The sequence below is a fragment of the Sander vitreus genome, chromosome 8 (genome assembly GCF_031162955.1).
Source record: "Sander vitreus isolate 19-12246 chromosome 8, sanVit1, whole genome shotgun sequence".
In the NCBI taxonomy this organism is placed as follows: Eukaryota; Metazoa; Chordata; class Actinopteri; order Perciformes; family Percidae; genus Sander; species Sander vitreus.
The window spans coordinates 17766620-17782080 of NC_135862.1; the positions used below are offsets into that span (position 1 = coordinate 17766620).

Below are 15461 nucleotides of genomic sequence, written 5' to 3' on the forward strand. Positions count from 1 at the left end.
GCACAGAACAAATGTCAATTATTATTATTATTCCCGGAATATCGGGACAACTGATTATAGAGTGACTCTAGTCAGTGGCTTTGACTGACTTGACTCAGCAGGTAATGGCTGACTCATGGCAGGTTTTCCCTGGAAGAATGCAAATTAAATTGGCTACCATTCCCAGCCCAAAAGCAACAGCAATCTGCGCTGCACAGCCAATATTACTTCCACAAGAGACAGAAAAAGAGGCTTTAATGTTCAGAGGCCAACATAAAACGGCAGCATATGAGTCTGAAAGTGGTGGTTGAGACCAATCAAAAAGCTAGAACTTAAGAACAGTGACATTTTGTGGCACTATGAGGCCGTTTAAGTGGAAGGCTTGTTGTTTTTTCTGACCTGTAATTTCATGCCATTCCACTTTCCATCCTGACAACAATCAGTGGTAAAAGCATACAATCTAAAAGAGAGTGCTGCAAATGACCACTTTGACCCATTTGCTGTACTGTTCAGTACAAATTGAATAGAAGAGAATTTTCTGTATGAACAAATGAGATTAACGGAAATCTAGTGTCAATAATTGGATGAGTCTTGATTTCTTTTTTTATCAAGTATTGATTTCAAGAGCAAATAGCATCCTCTATTACCTGGCTTTCAACTCCTAATTTGTACTTGATGTCTGTTTATTAGGCTTTGAGAACACCAGTGGAAAGGAACAATATGCTACTGTAAATAAGCGGATTATTTTCCAAGAAGCTTACTGTCATCGTAATTCAAAGGCTTTTCAGCAGCAGGGCAAGGCCTCATCCTCTGAGTAATTAATCACTGTACACCACCATACCACTGACATTGTAATTTAGGATTTGACTCTTTGCATATCCCTCTGAGACACAAATACCTAAATTAGCCGGAAGTAGGTAGGGGTATCCTATCATGCGAGGACATTTTGACAAGTAGACACTAATGTCCCTTGATTTAGTGATGCCCTAGTTTATATCCAAGACATTCCACTTCTGGGATTGCTCCTGTGCCGCTGGAAATTCTGCTGAATGCACCTCTTTTTGGCCAATGTCCGTTACCTTCCGCTTTCTTTGTGTTGGGATTTTGAACTCCGGTCGATTTCTGAGGACTATGGTTAACTGCTCCTCAGATCTCTGCAGGGTAAATCCAGACAGCTAGCTAGACTATCTCTCCAATCGGAGTTCTCTCGCACGACCTAAACAACTTTTGAACGTACATGTGTCCCACCAAAACAAGTTCCTTCCCAAGGCTATTTTGCAGCAGCTCCGTGCGGAGCTTAGCACCGCCCATGACAATTGTGATTGGTTTAAAGAAATGCCAATAAACCAGAGCACGTTTTTCTCCCATCATGGAATGCTGTGGACTAGCCATACCCTCCTTCGCAGCGCTGTGGAGGAAGGTCTGGCAATGCGAGACTAGTGATGCCCCAATAGTAGCCAATGCAGCGGTCTAGGGCACTCAAAACTCGCGTACATTTAATTCCTAATAACTACCTGACACATTGTTCCCTGCCAACATGCTATAAGCCCTTAGATCATTAATTCAGTGGTATTCTGGAAAGGCATGTAAGAGCCTGGCTGAGTTTGAGGGACCATTGGATAGACAGGGAGAGGAGAATTTAATTATCCTGACTGTTAAAGCCATCGCTTCTCTCCCTCTCAGTCATGTCTTTGCTTTCTGCCTTCATGTGCCAGTTGGGAAGGAGAAAAAAAAAGCAAACCCACAGAGGATTTCTGACTACCTTAGGAACATGTGACTGCAGGTATAAAACTGGTGCCATGGTTGACTGGTGCACTTGCGTGGACTCAACTCTCAAGTGTCGGAAACTGTGCCAAATAAGTCTGTCAGAAGAGAAAGCAGACATTTTGATGAAATGAGCATTTTAAACTATGAAATCACAATTGTAGGTGTTGATTAGACCTTGTTCTTTACAAAGCTCTATCCCCCTGAGCTTTTTCATTCAGTCATTTTCAGTTATAGTACATTTACTACTGAGGTTTTTAAGCTACTTAATTAGCCAACAAGTTTGGATTAACCTTGATCATGGCCAGCTGTCCTTGACCACTGGAATGCTGGTGCTCTACCAATCATCCAGAAAGAGTTTATGTAAACACTACTTTGATACCTCTGAACGTCAACCACACAAACCACCAGTCAGAATAAATGAGCCTCAAAGTTTAGAAGTAGGAAAGCAATTTAACAACTGTAGCGATCTGAGAGGGTATTCGGAATTTGTTGTCAGTAATGCTCACATGCTGCGGGGACAGTGGGGGGAGGGGGGGCACACACCACCCACTCCCACACACCTGTGTTTCTATTTAAACGCAAATAAGAGGTATAAAGGCAAGACATAGTGCAGGTTTTACTTTGCTTTTGAAACTTTGACATTTTATTACTGTAAAACGTTAAGACATCAAGAAAATTTGGAACATTTTCAAAACATTCAAAATGGAAATATCAATCAACTTCTTATTGATTTGCACTGATAACATTCATCCCATGTAAAAACTTGCTCATTTGTAAAATCAGTAACAATGTAAAATTTGACAATGTAAAATCAGAAGCATATGAAACTTAAAATCCTGTTACAAAAATATGCTGCATGTAAAAGTGTATAATGGTCTCCATTATGGTACAATTCCAGTACTACCACGATATAAATGTATATAACATCCCATTTGATGCTTTTTTGCAAAAGTAGGGCATTATATACAGTGCATAGAGAATTTTACAGATTAGTAATTTTTTTAATGATGAAATTGTTTTTACATATAAAAACATCACTGCGCTGCCATGTATTCTGTACATTTCCAGCTCAATTGACATAGCAGTATTGCATGGTTTATGACTGAAACAGATCACAGATGGCCAGGTGTGTTTTAGACACAGACAAGGCTGGGTACAGAGGGTCAGTGAAGCTGTGCTTGTATGAATGCATTAAAGCTAGACTGCCCCCTGGTGTCACGTTAAAGAATGATAGAATACCCTCCTCAAAGTCGAGGAACACTCCTAACCTCTGCAGCCCGTCTGCATCCACAGGAACCGCCACCTTGTTGTGCAGAGCTTCCATCTTCTTTTTGTCACAGGCCAGGCACCAGGAGTATGAGTTGAAGCCCAGACGAGAGTTGTCCTTTTGGCCTTTCCTCTCCATCTGACCCTCACACAGCCCCACCTTCCAGCGACCCTCATGCATAGACACATTCACCTCCCAGTACCAGCACCCCCCCTCCAGGGAACAGGAGGCCAGGACCTGTGGGAAGGAGCTGAAGCGAGCCTCATGCTCTGTATAGGCCTGCTGGGATTCGCTGTAGGTCACCATCCTGTTGTTATCAGACAGCTGCAGCTTGGGGTGGGCTGTATCTGCATCCAAGAAAGGGGTGGTGCCATCTGTACACAGGAAAGGAAGTTAAAGAAGAATTTAGCTGAGCAGACTAATTGAATATGCCACCTTTTGGCCTACAGGATGCATTTAGTCATTTGGTTTATTTAGCTGTGATTCATAAGTGAGTGGAAAGTAAACAGGCGTTGGTAACAACACCACTTGTCTCACATAGCAGTCTGTAGAGGTCTCTGTATTTGCCTGGCACAGTGATGACGACTGTGTCCAGACGTTTCTTGGTCCACCTCTGCAGACATTTCAGGCGAGCCTGATCCACTTCCTCTGGAGCCTCGAACTGGTCCACACTGCTCCCCATGCTACTAGCCCTAGTGGAGACAATCAGAGTGTAAAGCATAAAGATTTAAGACTATTAAACTTCCTTATTCCTTAATGACCTCAAGGAGGTATATGGACAGTTACACATAAACAAAAAAAACTGACAGCAAAGTAAGTTGACAGTTGCCCAAATATTAAATAAGAAAATAAGTAAAACATACATAAACAAATACAAACCAGCAAACAAGCACACTCTGGTAAATATTCAGTAGTTACTTAAAAGTAGCCATTCATATTTTAGCAAACTTAGCAAGACTGGATAAAGCTGTGAAAAAAAAGGACACAAAAACCACATTATACATCAGCCCCAACACATTGCAGCTGTCATTAGTAATATGCCGGTCAACATAAAAAAACATTTTATTTATTTTTGATCTATAACCTAGTTAAAAAAAGGAGCAGAAATTATGGCTCGTTCATAAAAATGTACTTAACTTATTTTTCTACATGTATTTGAGTACAGTTTCATACAGAGACAACTGTTAAAAGGGTTTGTTCGCCAAAATTTTAAAAGAAAATTCTCAACTACGTCTTGTGGTATCCAGCCATGCAGTTTTGTCTGAGATTTGTGCTGCAACTCATATATTGAAGTTGAATATAATTTTGTTTGTACTCAAAGCGCTACAATTTCACTTTAAAAAAAATTCAATTCCCCTGATTATCTCTGGATAATCCACAGAACACATTGTCAACAGATTTCAGAGACTATTTCTGCAGAAGAAAGTAGTTCCAGGTCAAACTGTTGATGAATGTCCAGAGTAACAGGGGCACTGATTCTTTTAAGGAACAATGCCATTGAATTTTTTATAATGTAATTCTGCAATGCTGTCAGCGCCAAAAACAAAATTCAGTTTAACAAATGTTATGACTGGATGCAGAGACGGATGTCTCAAAACCTTGACACTGACTTCTGCATGGCTACACACCACTAGAGGTAGGTGAGAAATGTGTTTCTTTGTAAGAAGGGTGAACACTTTAGGGACTTCAATAAAATGTTCACAAATCACCTCTTTACAAGCAACTAGGTAAAAATTGAGAGGAAATCACTTACAGTTGGGCTACCTTGCTGTATTCCTGTCATGTCAGAAAGAAGAAAAAGACATTTTCTTGTGTTAGTGTCCATAAGCCAACAGTAGATTATATACAAAACAAATGGGTTCTTCTCCTAACATCCAACACACCATAATGAAGACCTGGTCCATAATGCGTTTGTCTCCCTTTGCATCAGCCAGTTCCTCCAGGGTGTGAAGGCCTTGCTGGATGGATTGCAGGGAGCTCCGGAGGTGGCCGAGTTTCTCCTCTAGTCCCCCCAGAACCCTGTTCTCCTCCTTTGTCACACACTGAAGAGCTAATTGCTCCTCCTGCTCCAGGGCCTCTCGGATGGCTCCGTACTGCTGCTGCACCCCCGTTCGAGCCTCACTCAAAACCACCTGGACAGACACAATGTACAATACTCTAAATTGCCTAATCACCTAAAAGGCTCTTCTCATTGAAGTTAGAGGACTCTGATGTCAAATTATTGGTCTACCACACAAAAAGAAAAGGATTGTAAAAATCTGTATTTAAGATCGTTTTCTCAAAAAGGATGGACATCAAACCAACTTTAAATAGTAAAACATTTTAACACTGCTAATTTATTTTATGAATCCGACTTTCATAAATCTTGAATGTGCAATTAACTACATGTGTAACCATGTCCTCAACTCACAATTCAGATTGTACCATGGAGATCACCATATATCAATGATAAATGAACCATCCTTAACACATTCAACTCTTCTCTAATTTAAGAATTCAATTAATTTGTATGAGGACAAGTCTTCCAAGTCTTTAATGAAACAGTGTGCGTGGTTCACATGACTGTAGAAATTTCTTCCATTTATAGCTGATCATGCTTACCAGCAAAACTATAATCTCAATACAGAGCTACATTATGTATTCTGTAACTGTTTTCCCTTCAAAACATGCAGGTTAATCTGCACATTTGTAAAAACATGTACATCACCTTGAGTCAGAGAAAGAAAAAAAATGTTATCTTGTAATTCTAAACTAAACACCTTATTTCTGGAACCACTGGCAATTGCATTGCGGGAAAGTAAAGACATTAAAAGGGGTTCAAATGGGCCGTGAAGTACATAAGCTTTTTTTGTACGCTGATGACATTCTTTTGATTACAAGTCACCCAAACACAGCAGTATCCAGGATCTCTTCCATTATTGACGCATTTTCAGAAATCTCTGGCTACACAATTAACTGGGCTAAGTCAGAGGCCATGCCTATCTCTAAAATATGTCCTCCGGACATTAGGGAATCATGGCAGTACAAGTGGATGCCAGCAGGCCTGACCTATTTAGGGATCAAATTGACAACAGGATTGGACAAAATGATGCAATCTAACATTTCTCCGGTTATTCAGGCTATTCAGCCTCTCTTACAAAACTGGGCTAAATTGAACATATCTTTGTTAGGTAGGATTAACTTTGTCAAGATGATCATCTCCCCGAAAATCCAATATATTCTGTACATGCTTCCATTAAGTTTTCCCCCTAGCCTCTTGAAACTATACAATACTGTCGTGGAGAGTTATATATGGGCAGGCAAAACACCAAGCTTTAACCGATCAAAATTATATGCGGCCAAAGAAAGTGGAGGCTTATCATTGTCTAAAATAGAGTGGTATCATTATGCTTTTTCACTCTAACAATTAGCTAAGATAAATAATTTGCGGGAGCAGGTGCCTTCCTGGGTTAAAATAGAAGAGGAACTGGTGGCTCCAACCTCCCTTGAGGCGTTTCTTACTCAGATGGGAAGACCGGTACCCTTTAAGGACCCAGTTTTGACCTTTGTACAGGAAACCTGGATGAGTGCTCATCAACATATAAAATGTAGCCCACATCTTACCCCTAAATCTTCTATTTGGTAGAACAAAAAAATATCAATTGGCAAAAAATCTATTATGTGGGAGAAATGGGCAAAAGCTGGAATAAACTTGATTTGTGACTTGCTTAGCGAAAATGGATTGAGGTCATTTGATGAAATTAAGCAAGAATACACTCCCTTACACAAGAGGACTTTTGGAAATTCCTACAAATTGGGCACTGCATTAAAGCTACTCGGGGGAAGAACCCTGACCCCGTGACCAGGATTCAGGAGTTAGTCCAGGTAACTAAATATAAAAAATGTGGAGCCTCTAAATTTTATGAGATTTTCAGGGAGACTCGTCCACCCCACATGAGGGGTTGAGACTGTGCTGGGAGAAAGATGTGGGCGAACAGATCTTAGCCGATAGATGGATGAAGTTGGTTGCGTCCTGGCATAACTGTTCTCGTGAAGCACAGGCTCAGTTTATTCAGTACAAATGACTTAACAGAAACCACTGGACCCCCAGTAAAATGGCCAAACTAAAACTTAAGGACAGTAACACGTGTTGGAGGTGTGAGAAGGAAGTGGGTACTCTGATACACATGTTGTATTCTTGTGAGCACATTTGTGGGATAGGGTGGTTACCTTCTTGAATGATCTATTCGGATTTCAACTCACCAAGACCCCAGCTCTGTGTATTCTGGGTCTGCTGCCAGACAATAACACTCTGATCGGAAGACAAAGACTATGGATACGTCTGGCTACTACAACAGGATGTAGAATAATTCTGAGGCACTGGAAGTCATCTACTCTGTGCCGTTTTAGGTAATGGACTGAACAAATGACAAGAATGGCTACGTATGAGCGAGTCACAGAGTAATGGGGAGAGAGGATATCTTTAATCAAGTCTGGGGCTCCTTCCTGATGGCAATAGAGGGGTTGTCTGTCTGAATATAAGGCACCTGTTCTGATCCAATCCAATATAGTGTTTGACTGGTAGAATAATGTAATGCAATGTAAGGCACATGATGTCTTTTTTTTTTTCTTCTTCTTCTTTCTGTATTCTTAAAAATGGGACAGTGGATGATATAGATGTCTTGTTAGTTGTGATGGTGACATAGGTTGTACTGTCTGTCAAAAATATTAATTAAAAAAATATATACTTAAACTACTTACTCTGAAGGTATCTTTCTTCTGTGCGAGTTCAGTCACCCGGTTCTTAACTTCCTGCTCAGCTCCCTGTAGTTGCTTAATTTCTTCTTTTAGGTTCCCCTGGAGAAAAACGTGCACAGAGATTTAAAAAAAACACTTATTTATTGCTATGGCTATGTTTACATCTATCTCAACTTTACCCACAATTACAGTGTATCTACAGTATACGTAGTGTTCACCACTTACCCTGAGCTCCATCTCTGCCTCCCTGATGCTAATGCAGACGTGGTTGCGGTGTGAGCCTATGACAGTACACACTGTGCACACACACACTCCACACTGCTGACAGTAGATACGGTTTATCTCCTGGTGCTCCTGGCACCTCCAGGGAGAAATATCCTCCATGGGAGGGACCAGGGTGTGATTCTGGAAAACAGGGGAGTCCAGGTGGGGACGCAGGTGCTCTATACACATGGAAGCTCCGCACACCAGACAGGTCTTAACAGCGGACTGATACCTAGTTTTAGGGCAATAATGGCAGCGCACAGGGGTGGCATTTTGGCTCTCTGACCCCGGGAAGATGGCAACACGAATTGGGGATCCTGGAGCATCAACAGGATGTTTGGTGGATATCAGGGGAGACTTGCTGACATGGTGTATACAAGACTTTCCTTTACCAGGAGTTGAGACCCCAGGAAAGGAATCAGAGTTGGCAGATGTGGCAGGTATCTTTGGCGACACATGAATTCCTGTCACTTGTGTGTCTTTCTTGGGAGTTGCAAGAGCAGGTGCATCACATATATCTACTTCATTGGATGTGTCAGAGTCATCCAATGAGATAACGTCTACTGATGTATGCTGGTTCTGCTGGATTGAGATGTCATTTGGCACATCACTTGCAGGTACTGCCTTACCATCAGACTTGTCACTGGAGGATGTGTCATCACCACTCTCCGACTGTGTAGATTCTAGGTGCACTGCTTTCTTGGATGTCTCCACACTAGTCGACTGTCCAGGTTTATCTGAGAAGGAAGTGGTGGCAGTGTCGGTGTCATTGGACCGTTCACAGGGAGATGCCACAGTTGACCGCTTTGTGTCAGGTTGCTCTGATACAGGTGTGCTGGCTTTTCTCTTCCCGAGAAGTCGGCTGGTGAGTGAGGGCCTCCGCAATGTGGAGTCAAATGTGTTTTGTTCATCATTACTGGATGTGCCTTTGAAAATAGAATACAAACAAAGCTAAATTTGTCAGAGGGAAGTTTGATTTGCACTTTTACAGCAATACTTCAAAAACACCTACAAGGTGCCTTCTGCCGAGCACAACTGCGGTTAACTTTTACTGCCCACCGAGCAGTTCCACTTCAAGCAGTGACTTTCGAACTCGATCACACTTCTGTGAGTTACTATGTTGCCTTGTAAGCTCACTTAGGAAAGCTATCACTGGGCTATAACTGACTGACATGTAACTGGTAGTGAAAACACTTAATTTTATTGATGATATTTGCCTAAGAAACTGTACTTAGTTTGGTCATGTCATGGCTGATACCTGATCCACTTATTAAGGTCAGTATCAACACAAAAACCTCACCATTAGTATTAAACTTAAAATGACTGTGTGCATTTGTGATTTAAAGTCGCTGCTTAAATTCCTGTGGCATCAGTCATAAGTTAAGCAGTGAAACACAAATTCTATAATGCAGAAAGGGTAAGAGGCCAAAGAAAAACTGCTGATTTATGCTAACCACAGAAAAACTGCATGAGCACATACTGATAGACGCATGTCAAAAATGAGTCAGACCTTTACCCCCACTCACTATTTGCTTAAGAAAACCATAAACTTTGGAGAGATCTTAACAATGTAAACAAAAACAGAACATTAACGTTACTAACCTTTAAAATACTTAGCTACGAACTTGTGCATTTTAAAAATGTGATTGTGATTAAAACGTAAAACGTTAAGGACGTGGATGCATGGAATGGCATTTTCCGGTGAAGAAGTCAAGACTATTATATATTTTTTTTTATTAGGGTGCCAGAAATACAAATACTCAAGTAGCTACGGGATAATGTTAGCTAGTTAGCATTAGCAACCACCTAAAAGAAAAGAAAATTGACTACTAGCCTAGGGGATATGCCAGTTTGAATATAACGTTACGTTAGCCAACGTTGTTCAAGTGGAGCCACGTTAATGAGAGGTAGCTAGCTAACATTATAGACCACTAACGTTAAGTCAGCTAGAACTTTTTAACTGCCAGTCACATCTTCACTTGTGTATTCGGCCACTTCATAAACTGTTAAACCTCTAACCCTGTTTTTTTCACCGCCCGATAACAAGCCACACAGTTTTAAAGTTAACTGTAAGTTACCTGCAGCGCTGCGAGGCTGAGCCCATCGACTGTTGTTGGGAAACGGCAGAGTCTGGTACACTGTTTTACACCTCCACTCCGGGCAGTGGTACGGCCCGTTCGGGGTAACACTCCACAAGTCTCCGATACACCGTTGGCAGAACCGGTGGTTACATTTCAGAGTGATGGGGTCCCGGGTCAGCTCGTTGCACAGAGGACACCTCGCCGGAGTGTCCAACGACGCTCCCATTTTGTTTTGGCTGAATTTTTGAAGTTTCTGTTTCCGCGATGCCAAGCAGCAGAGGCGGGGCTACATCATGTTTGAATCAAGCTCCCCCTCCCGGTAGTGCATGTCTTAAAGGTACAGAGACACTATATAAGAATGGACCAACAAATCCCGTTGCTCTGGACGGAGACAAGTGAAGGATATTAGAAGCACTTTTCCGGTGAGCGCCGAGCGTTACTGCGCAGCCTCCAACTGAGAGAGACGACGTAAATGTGACGTGAGCAACCTGTCTGAAAGTTGTAAGATTGTCTGGTAGCTGTGCCAAGAGAAATCTCAATCATTCTCAATCTTGCAGAGACGGAGAGCTTAGGTATATGTAAGGAGATAACATGGACACAGGCTAATTATTGCTAACTAAAATGCTAGTTAACATTAGTAATTAAACAGCTAATGTAAGTCGAAACTGTCTGCGAGCTTCTCCTATACTATACGGTAATTCCTCTACTATGCGACAGTAAGTCGCGTGGTTATGACACAATCTCCATAGGAGGTTTGCGGTCCGAGGAGAAGCTTACCCCCTTGGGTACAGTCCATGGATTTGTAAAATTTGCGGAAGAAGTATTAACCTGTTTGGAATGGGCCGATTGCTTGGTCGGTGGTATTGCTGCTTGTAGCATTCTCCAGAACCAAATTATACCCCAAAATTACTTACAGAAGGAGCCCAAATCACTTAATATGCAACTCCACTGTATAGCCTACTACATGGCTACTTCTACTTCAGAGGAAGACATTGCACTACTAAATTACATTTACTTGACAGAGAACGTTGCAGATTCAGAATTTAAATCACAAAATATCACAATTAAAATGTGGAGTAAGGGACTGTTCGTTATTTATTTCAGGAGCCACCGGAGGAGTTTCGGGAACTTTAGTCAAAATAGACCCTCCCTTCACCAGCAATACATTTTGGATGACCCTTCAAAATGATATGGAAAAAAGGGGATGACCCTCCACAACAATGTATTGATACCTTCTGTGCTTGTTTGCGCTTGGCCATTGCTTTTTACAGCCATGACTAAACCTCTGCATTCTCATCTTACACATCACACTCCTTTGTTATGGTGTGGTGGCCATTTCAGTAGATTTACTCACTAACATTGTGGAAACACAATAAGCATGTAAACTAAATGCACACTTCCTGCATTACTGCATTACTTCAAATACTAAGTTACTCATCTAGTAAACTAGTATTCACATGAAATAAAACAATAAAACATTGAGACCATTCAGCAACGCACACTGGGTAATAACAAATTCAACACTGGTTGCTATGGACTCGTCACTAGGCTTCCTCAGTCATTGTATATTTTAGCATATAGGTAAACCTGCCAAAGCTGAACATTATCCAAAACTACATTTCTCAGACGAGCGTCAATTTGGGAGTTTGCATGCTACCACTCCTTCCTTTTCAAATGCCTTGAAAAGGCTGTCGTTTATATATAATATCACCGGGACCGAAAGGATATTTGAGTCGGGTATCGCTGCAGCCCGTTCTCTTAATACATCCATGCTGCAGCCAGGATACCTCCCATCTCATGCCCTCCTGGCTTGGTGCTGTCCGCAAGCTTTGACTTTTCAAAATAAAAGCTTGCATCTGGTCCATTATGTTTTCGTACGGTGTTTTGGATGTTTTTGAACTAAACAGTACGGCAACCGTACTAATGAATACAATTATTTTTTCATCAGATGTCTTAGTTACAACACGATGGAGCTAGCAAAGCAGTTTTGTGTTTATATGTGCGAGCGGGATTTATTCAGTTTTGGAAATCCCACAGTCTCTAAAGCTACAGTTCAAATTGTCTGGCTGACTAAACAGGGAGGCACCTATCTGCTAGCGATAGGGGCCGAGACTGAGAGAGCTACATGGAGCTACATGGATAAATATGCACCAAACAAGCCACTTTGAAATGTTGCTGTTCTCATGAATACAAAAGTTGGGTAACCCTCCCCCCTAGACAAAAAAATAATTGGATGACCCTCCCCTCAACAAAGAATAAAAAGACATGACCCTCCCCTACTTTCCTCCAGTGGTCCATTCCATAAATACTGAACGGTCCCTAATCAGTCATTTGCCTCATGGACTCATGGCAGTGTGCTACCGCCCGTTATGAGAGCCAATCAGCAAAAAGCTGTGTTAACCACCAGTGTGTGTGGAGAGATACATAGAGAGAGAGACCGAGGGGGCGGAAAGAAAAGGTGGAAGGCAATGCAAATAAAGAGTTTTTGTTCAACTACATTTTAGTGTTACAAGTCTTTTTTGTCAACGATAGTGCATGTTGATATCAGCGTTGATGACGGTGGTGCCGTCTCGTCATAGCCTATCATTAACAAATTTAACACACCGAGGTGCACAGGCTTAATGGCTTGACAGTTGACAGGTGGATCTGTTTGCCTCACAAGAGAACACACACATAAAACAAGTATATTAAAAGCAATTAAAACAGAGTGCACAACTTTGTAAAAATGTGGAGTGACTAGTAAGTACATTTTTTAAATCCTTACGCATTCAGTCGGTCCGCTATTGTCTGTTGGGCTTTTTCTCTCTGTCTGATAACAACAGCCGTAGCCTATTTCCCTTTTTGCATATTAAATGTTTCACCTCCGCGTAATTTTCCATTAAAAGCTGCTGCTCAGCGGGTGAAACATATGCCGCACGCATCTTCTCCATTTCTGCATCAGTACATCTGTGATCGATACCGTGGTCTAGTTAAGAAAGCCGTGGACGTGCACTTAGCTATCTACACCTGGCTTGACATAGCTTCAGCTTCTCATCCTGGCTCGGCAAACGTGCAACCGATTAAGCCGCGATGAGAGGACCACACTAAGTCAAGCTGCGCTTTTTCAGTTATCCTGGATTTCTTCATTCTGCTTTTGTGCAACAGGCCCCCGGACTGACTACTTTATTCTTTTATTCTGGGAACCCCTGTAGGTGCAGATCAGACCCTAATGCTGTGACGTCTTGGAGACTTTGGCGATATTGTGCGCAGCATGGACAACAAAATGGACACTATGCTGCAACATTTCAGTGCCAATGTGTCTGTTGGAGAGTTTTCCCTGCCAGGGGATCTGTTACTCCCCCTAGACACCGAGGAAGATTTGGCGTTGCTTGACAACAGTCTGAGGCAGGATAAAGAGCTCCAGGAACGATTTGTAAGTGTGCTGCTTTCGTTTATAAAAGTCAAATTAAGATTGTACACTGCATATTCTACAGTCTGAATCCACAGCCTGTCACATTTTATATTTATGTATGAGAAGCTTCAGAGAAATGTAATTTGTAACACTTATTTGGATTTTCAGCTTCGGTTTTTGGCTATCAAATGTGGGAGGGACCTAAAGACAACAGTGTGGTGAATGCTTCAGCGTATCTTCTCTAATCACCTTTCCATTAATACAACCTCGACTGGTGTAGGGGATAAAGCACGTTTTAGAGACCTGTTCCTGAAGACCATTGTTCAAAGTAAGTTGGATATTTTTTTTAAGTAGATGTGTATGGCCTTATGCCCTTCAAATGGAATGACAGATCTGTAACGTTACGTGTTACCTGAAAGGAGCATCTGACCGTGAAGGCGGAAAAATGCGCTGCACAGCTGAGAGGGACCCACAGCTGACCCCTTCAACCTAAGCTGACTACTGACACCCCAGCATCACTGACAACTGGAACACTTTCTTTATCCTGCAGTCAATAACATCAAGAAGCCAGAAGTACCAGACTACACTCACCCAATCCACACTGTTCACTGTGGAAATTACTTTTTTTTTTTTTTAATTTTTTATTCCACCTGACTCTGCCTTGAGGGCAGCTCCTTGGATGGATATGGAATGGTGAGGTTGTTTGTCCTTTATACAGGTGCAGTAGTCAGGCTTGAAACACTGATTATCATTACTTAGACTGTCCTGCAATTCTTTGCCCACTACACCACGCAGACCCCAACCACTCCAGACATTCTGATTGGCTGTGTTCTCTACAGCCAGATTTCCTGCTGTTAATTGTATTTGTTCCCACTTGTTGTCATGTGTAAATTTAATGTCAAAATGTATATTATACCTGGTATCCTGCACATTCTTTGATGCCAAAAAGCTTGTATACAATTTGCTGCTTATTTCATTGTTACAGTGCTTAACTATTCTATTTTTAAATATAGCTTGTAAATCCTAGATTATACCTCTAATACTTATAATTATACTTATACCTCTGATACAAGAGACACAGATCTTATTGCAGCACAGTGTAAATCTTTTGCCCCAGGTCAGCAATGCCATTATAATGGTCTATTCTACTCCAGAGGTAGATCTTCGGTTGGCGGGTTATCCTCCACCTTGCCGGTTGAACACCGTGAATGAGAAGCAAGTAACACTGATAGCTGCTGTGGTTTGCATGCTCGGAGCTGCTTCCTTCTGGGTCTACTAAAACTGCTTGAACGGTATGTGGGCTAAATGGGAACGGATTTATTCTTTAGATTGGCTGTGATATATATATATATATATATATATATATATATATATATATATATATATAGGGCTGTCAGCGTTAATCGCAATGCGATTAAGAGGCGACGCAATTCTTTTTTTTAATCGCATGCCGGCATTTATTAATTTATTTTACACTTCACTCGGCTTTGCGTCGTGCCTAACCGGCTACTATTTTGACCCTTTGCAGCACCGTTACTTATCATCAAGCTGCCACTTCCTCGTAACACATCCTGCTGTTGCAGGCTGCAGGCATGATGGAGAAAGACAGCAGCAATAACTCTGAATGGAGCTTTTTATTTTCCAAAACTCCCGGACGGCTCGTAGACAAGTCGAAAGCCATATGCACGTTGTGTAAAGCCGAATTAAAATATCACCGAAGCACGTCAAGCTTGAGCTACCACCTACGAGTTAAGCATAGTAGTACAGTTAACGTGATGCTACCGCTAGCATGGTACTTGCCGACCAGTGGATGAAACCAAATCCCAAAAAATGACTACAGCTTTTGCAAAACGGGTGGCAACTAACTGCAGACCTGTCAGCATCGTAGAGGACTCGGGTCTTAAAGACGTACTACGGTTGACCTGTCTCGTTTCCGTAGAAGGGGACGGTAGTTTTCACGGACACACAGCCTGTA

General features: G+C 41.7%; 1 protein-coding gene across 1 annotated transcript; it reads right to left on the reverse strand.

Annotated features, from left to right (window-relative positions):
* Positions 1 to 2548: 2548 nt before the first annotated feature.
* Positions 2549 to 10381, reverse strand: LOC144522300 (tripartite motif-containing protein 14). The gene is made up of 7 exons (XM_078257258.1): positions 10093 to 10381; positions 7976 to 8940; positions 7754 to 7849; positions 4897 to 5145; positions 4767 to 4789; positions 3551 to 3705; positions 2549 to 3387 (listed from the first exon to the last, which is right to left on the reverse strand). The coding sequence occupies exons 1-7, from the start codon at positions 10319 to 10321 to the stop codon at positions 2843 to 2845; spliced, it is 2262 nt and encodes a 753-aa protein (XP_078113384.1). The 5' UTR covers positions 10322 to 10381; the 3' UTR covers positions 2549 to 2842.
* Between the last annotated feature and the right edge of the window lie 5080 nt (positions 10382 to 15461).

What these genes read in the sequence shown, in the direction of transcription:
- LOC144522300 (XM_078257258.1), bottom strand. Translation starts at nt 10,321, where the DNA reads ATGGGAGCGTCGTTGGACACTCCGGCGAGGTGTCCTCTGTGCAACGAG. An exon ending in TGGACCAGGTCTTCATTATG is followed by an intron (nt 4,790 to 4,896) that starts GTGTGTTGGATG and finishes CTGACATGACAG; the next exon opens with GAATACAGCAAGGTAGCCCA. An exon ending in AGACCTCTACAGACTGCTAT is followed by an intron (nt 3,388 to 3,550) that starts GTGAGACAAGTG and finishes TCCTGTGTACAG; the next exon opens with ATGGCACCACCCCTTTCTTG.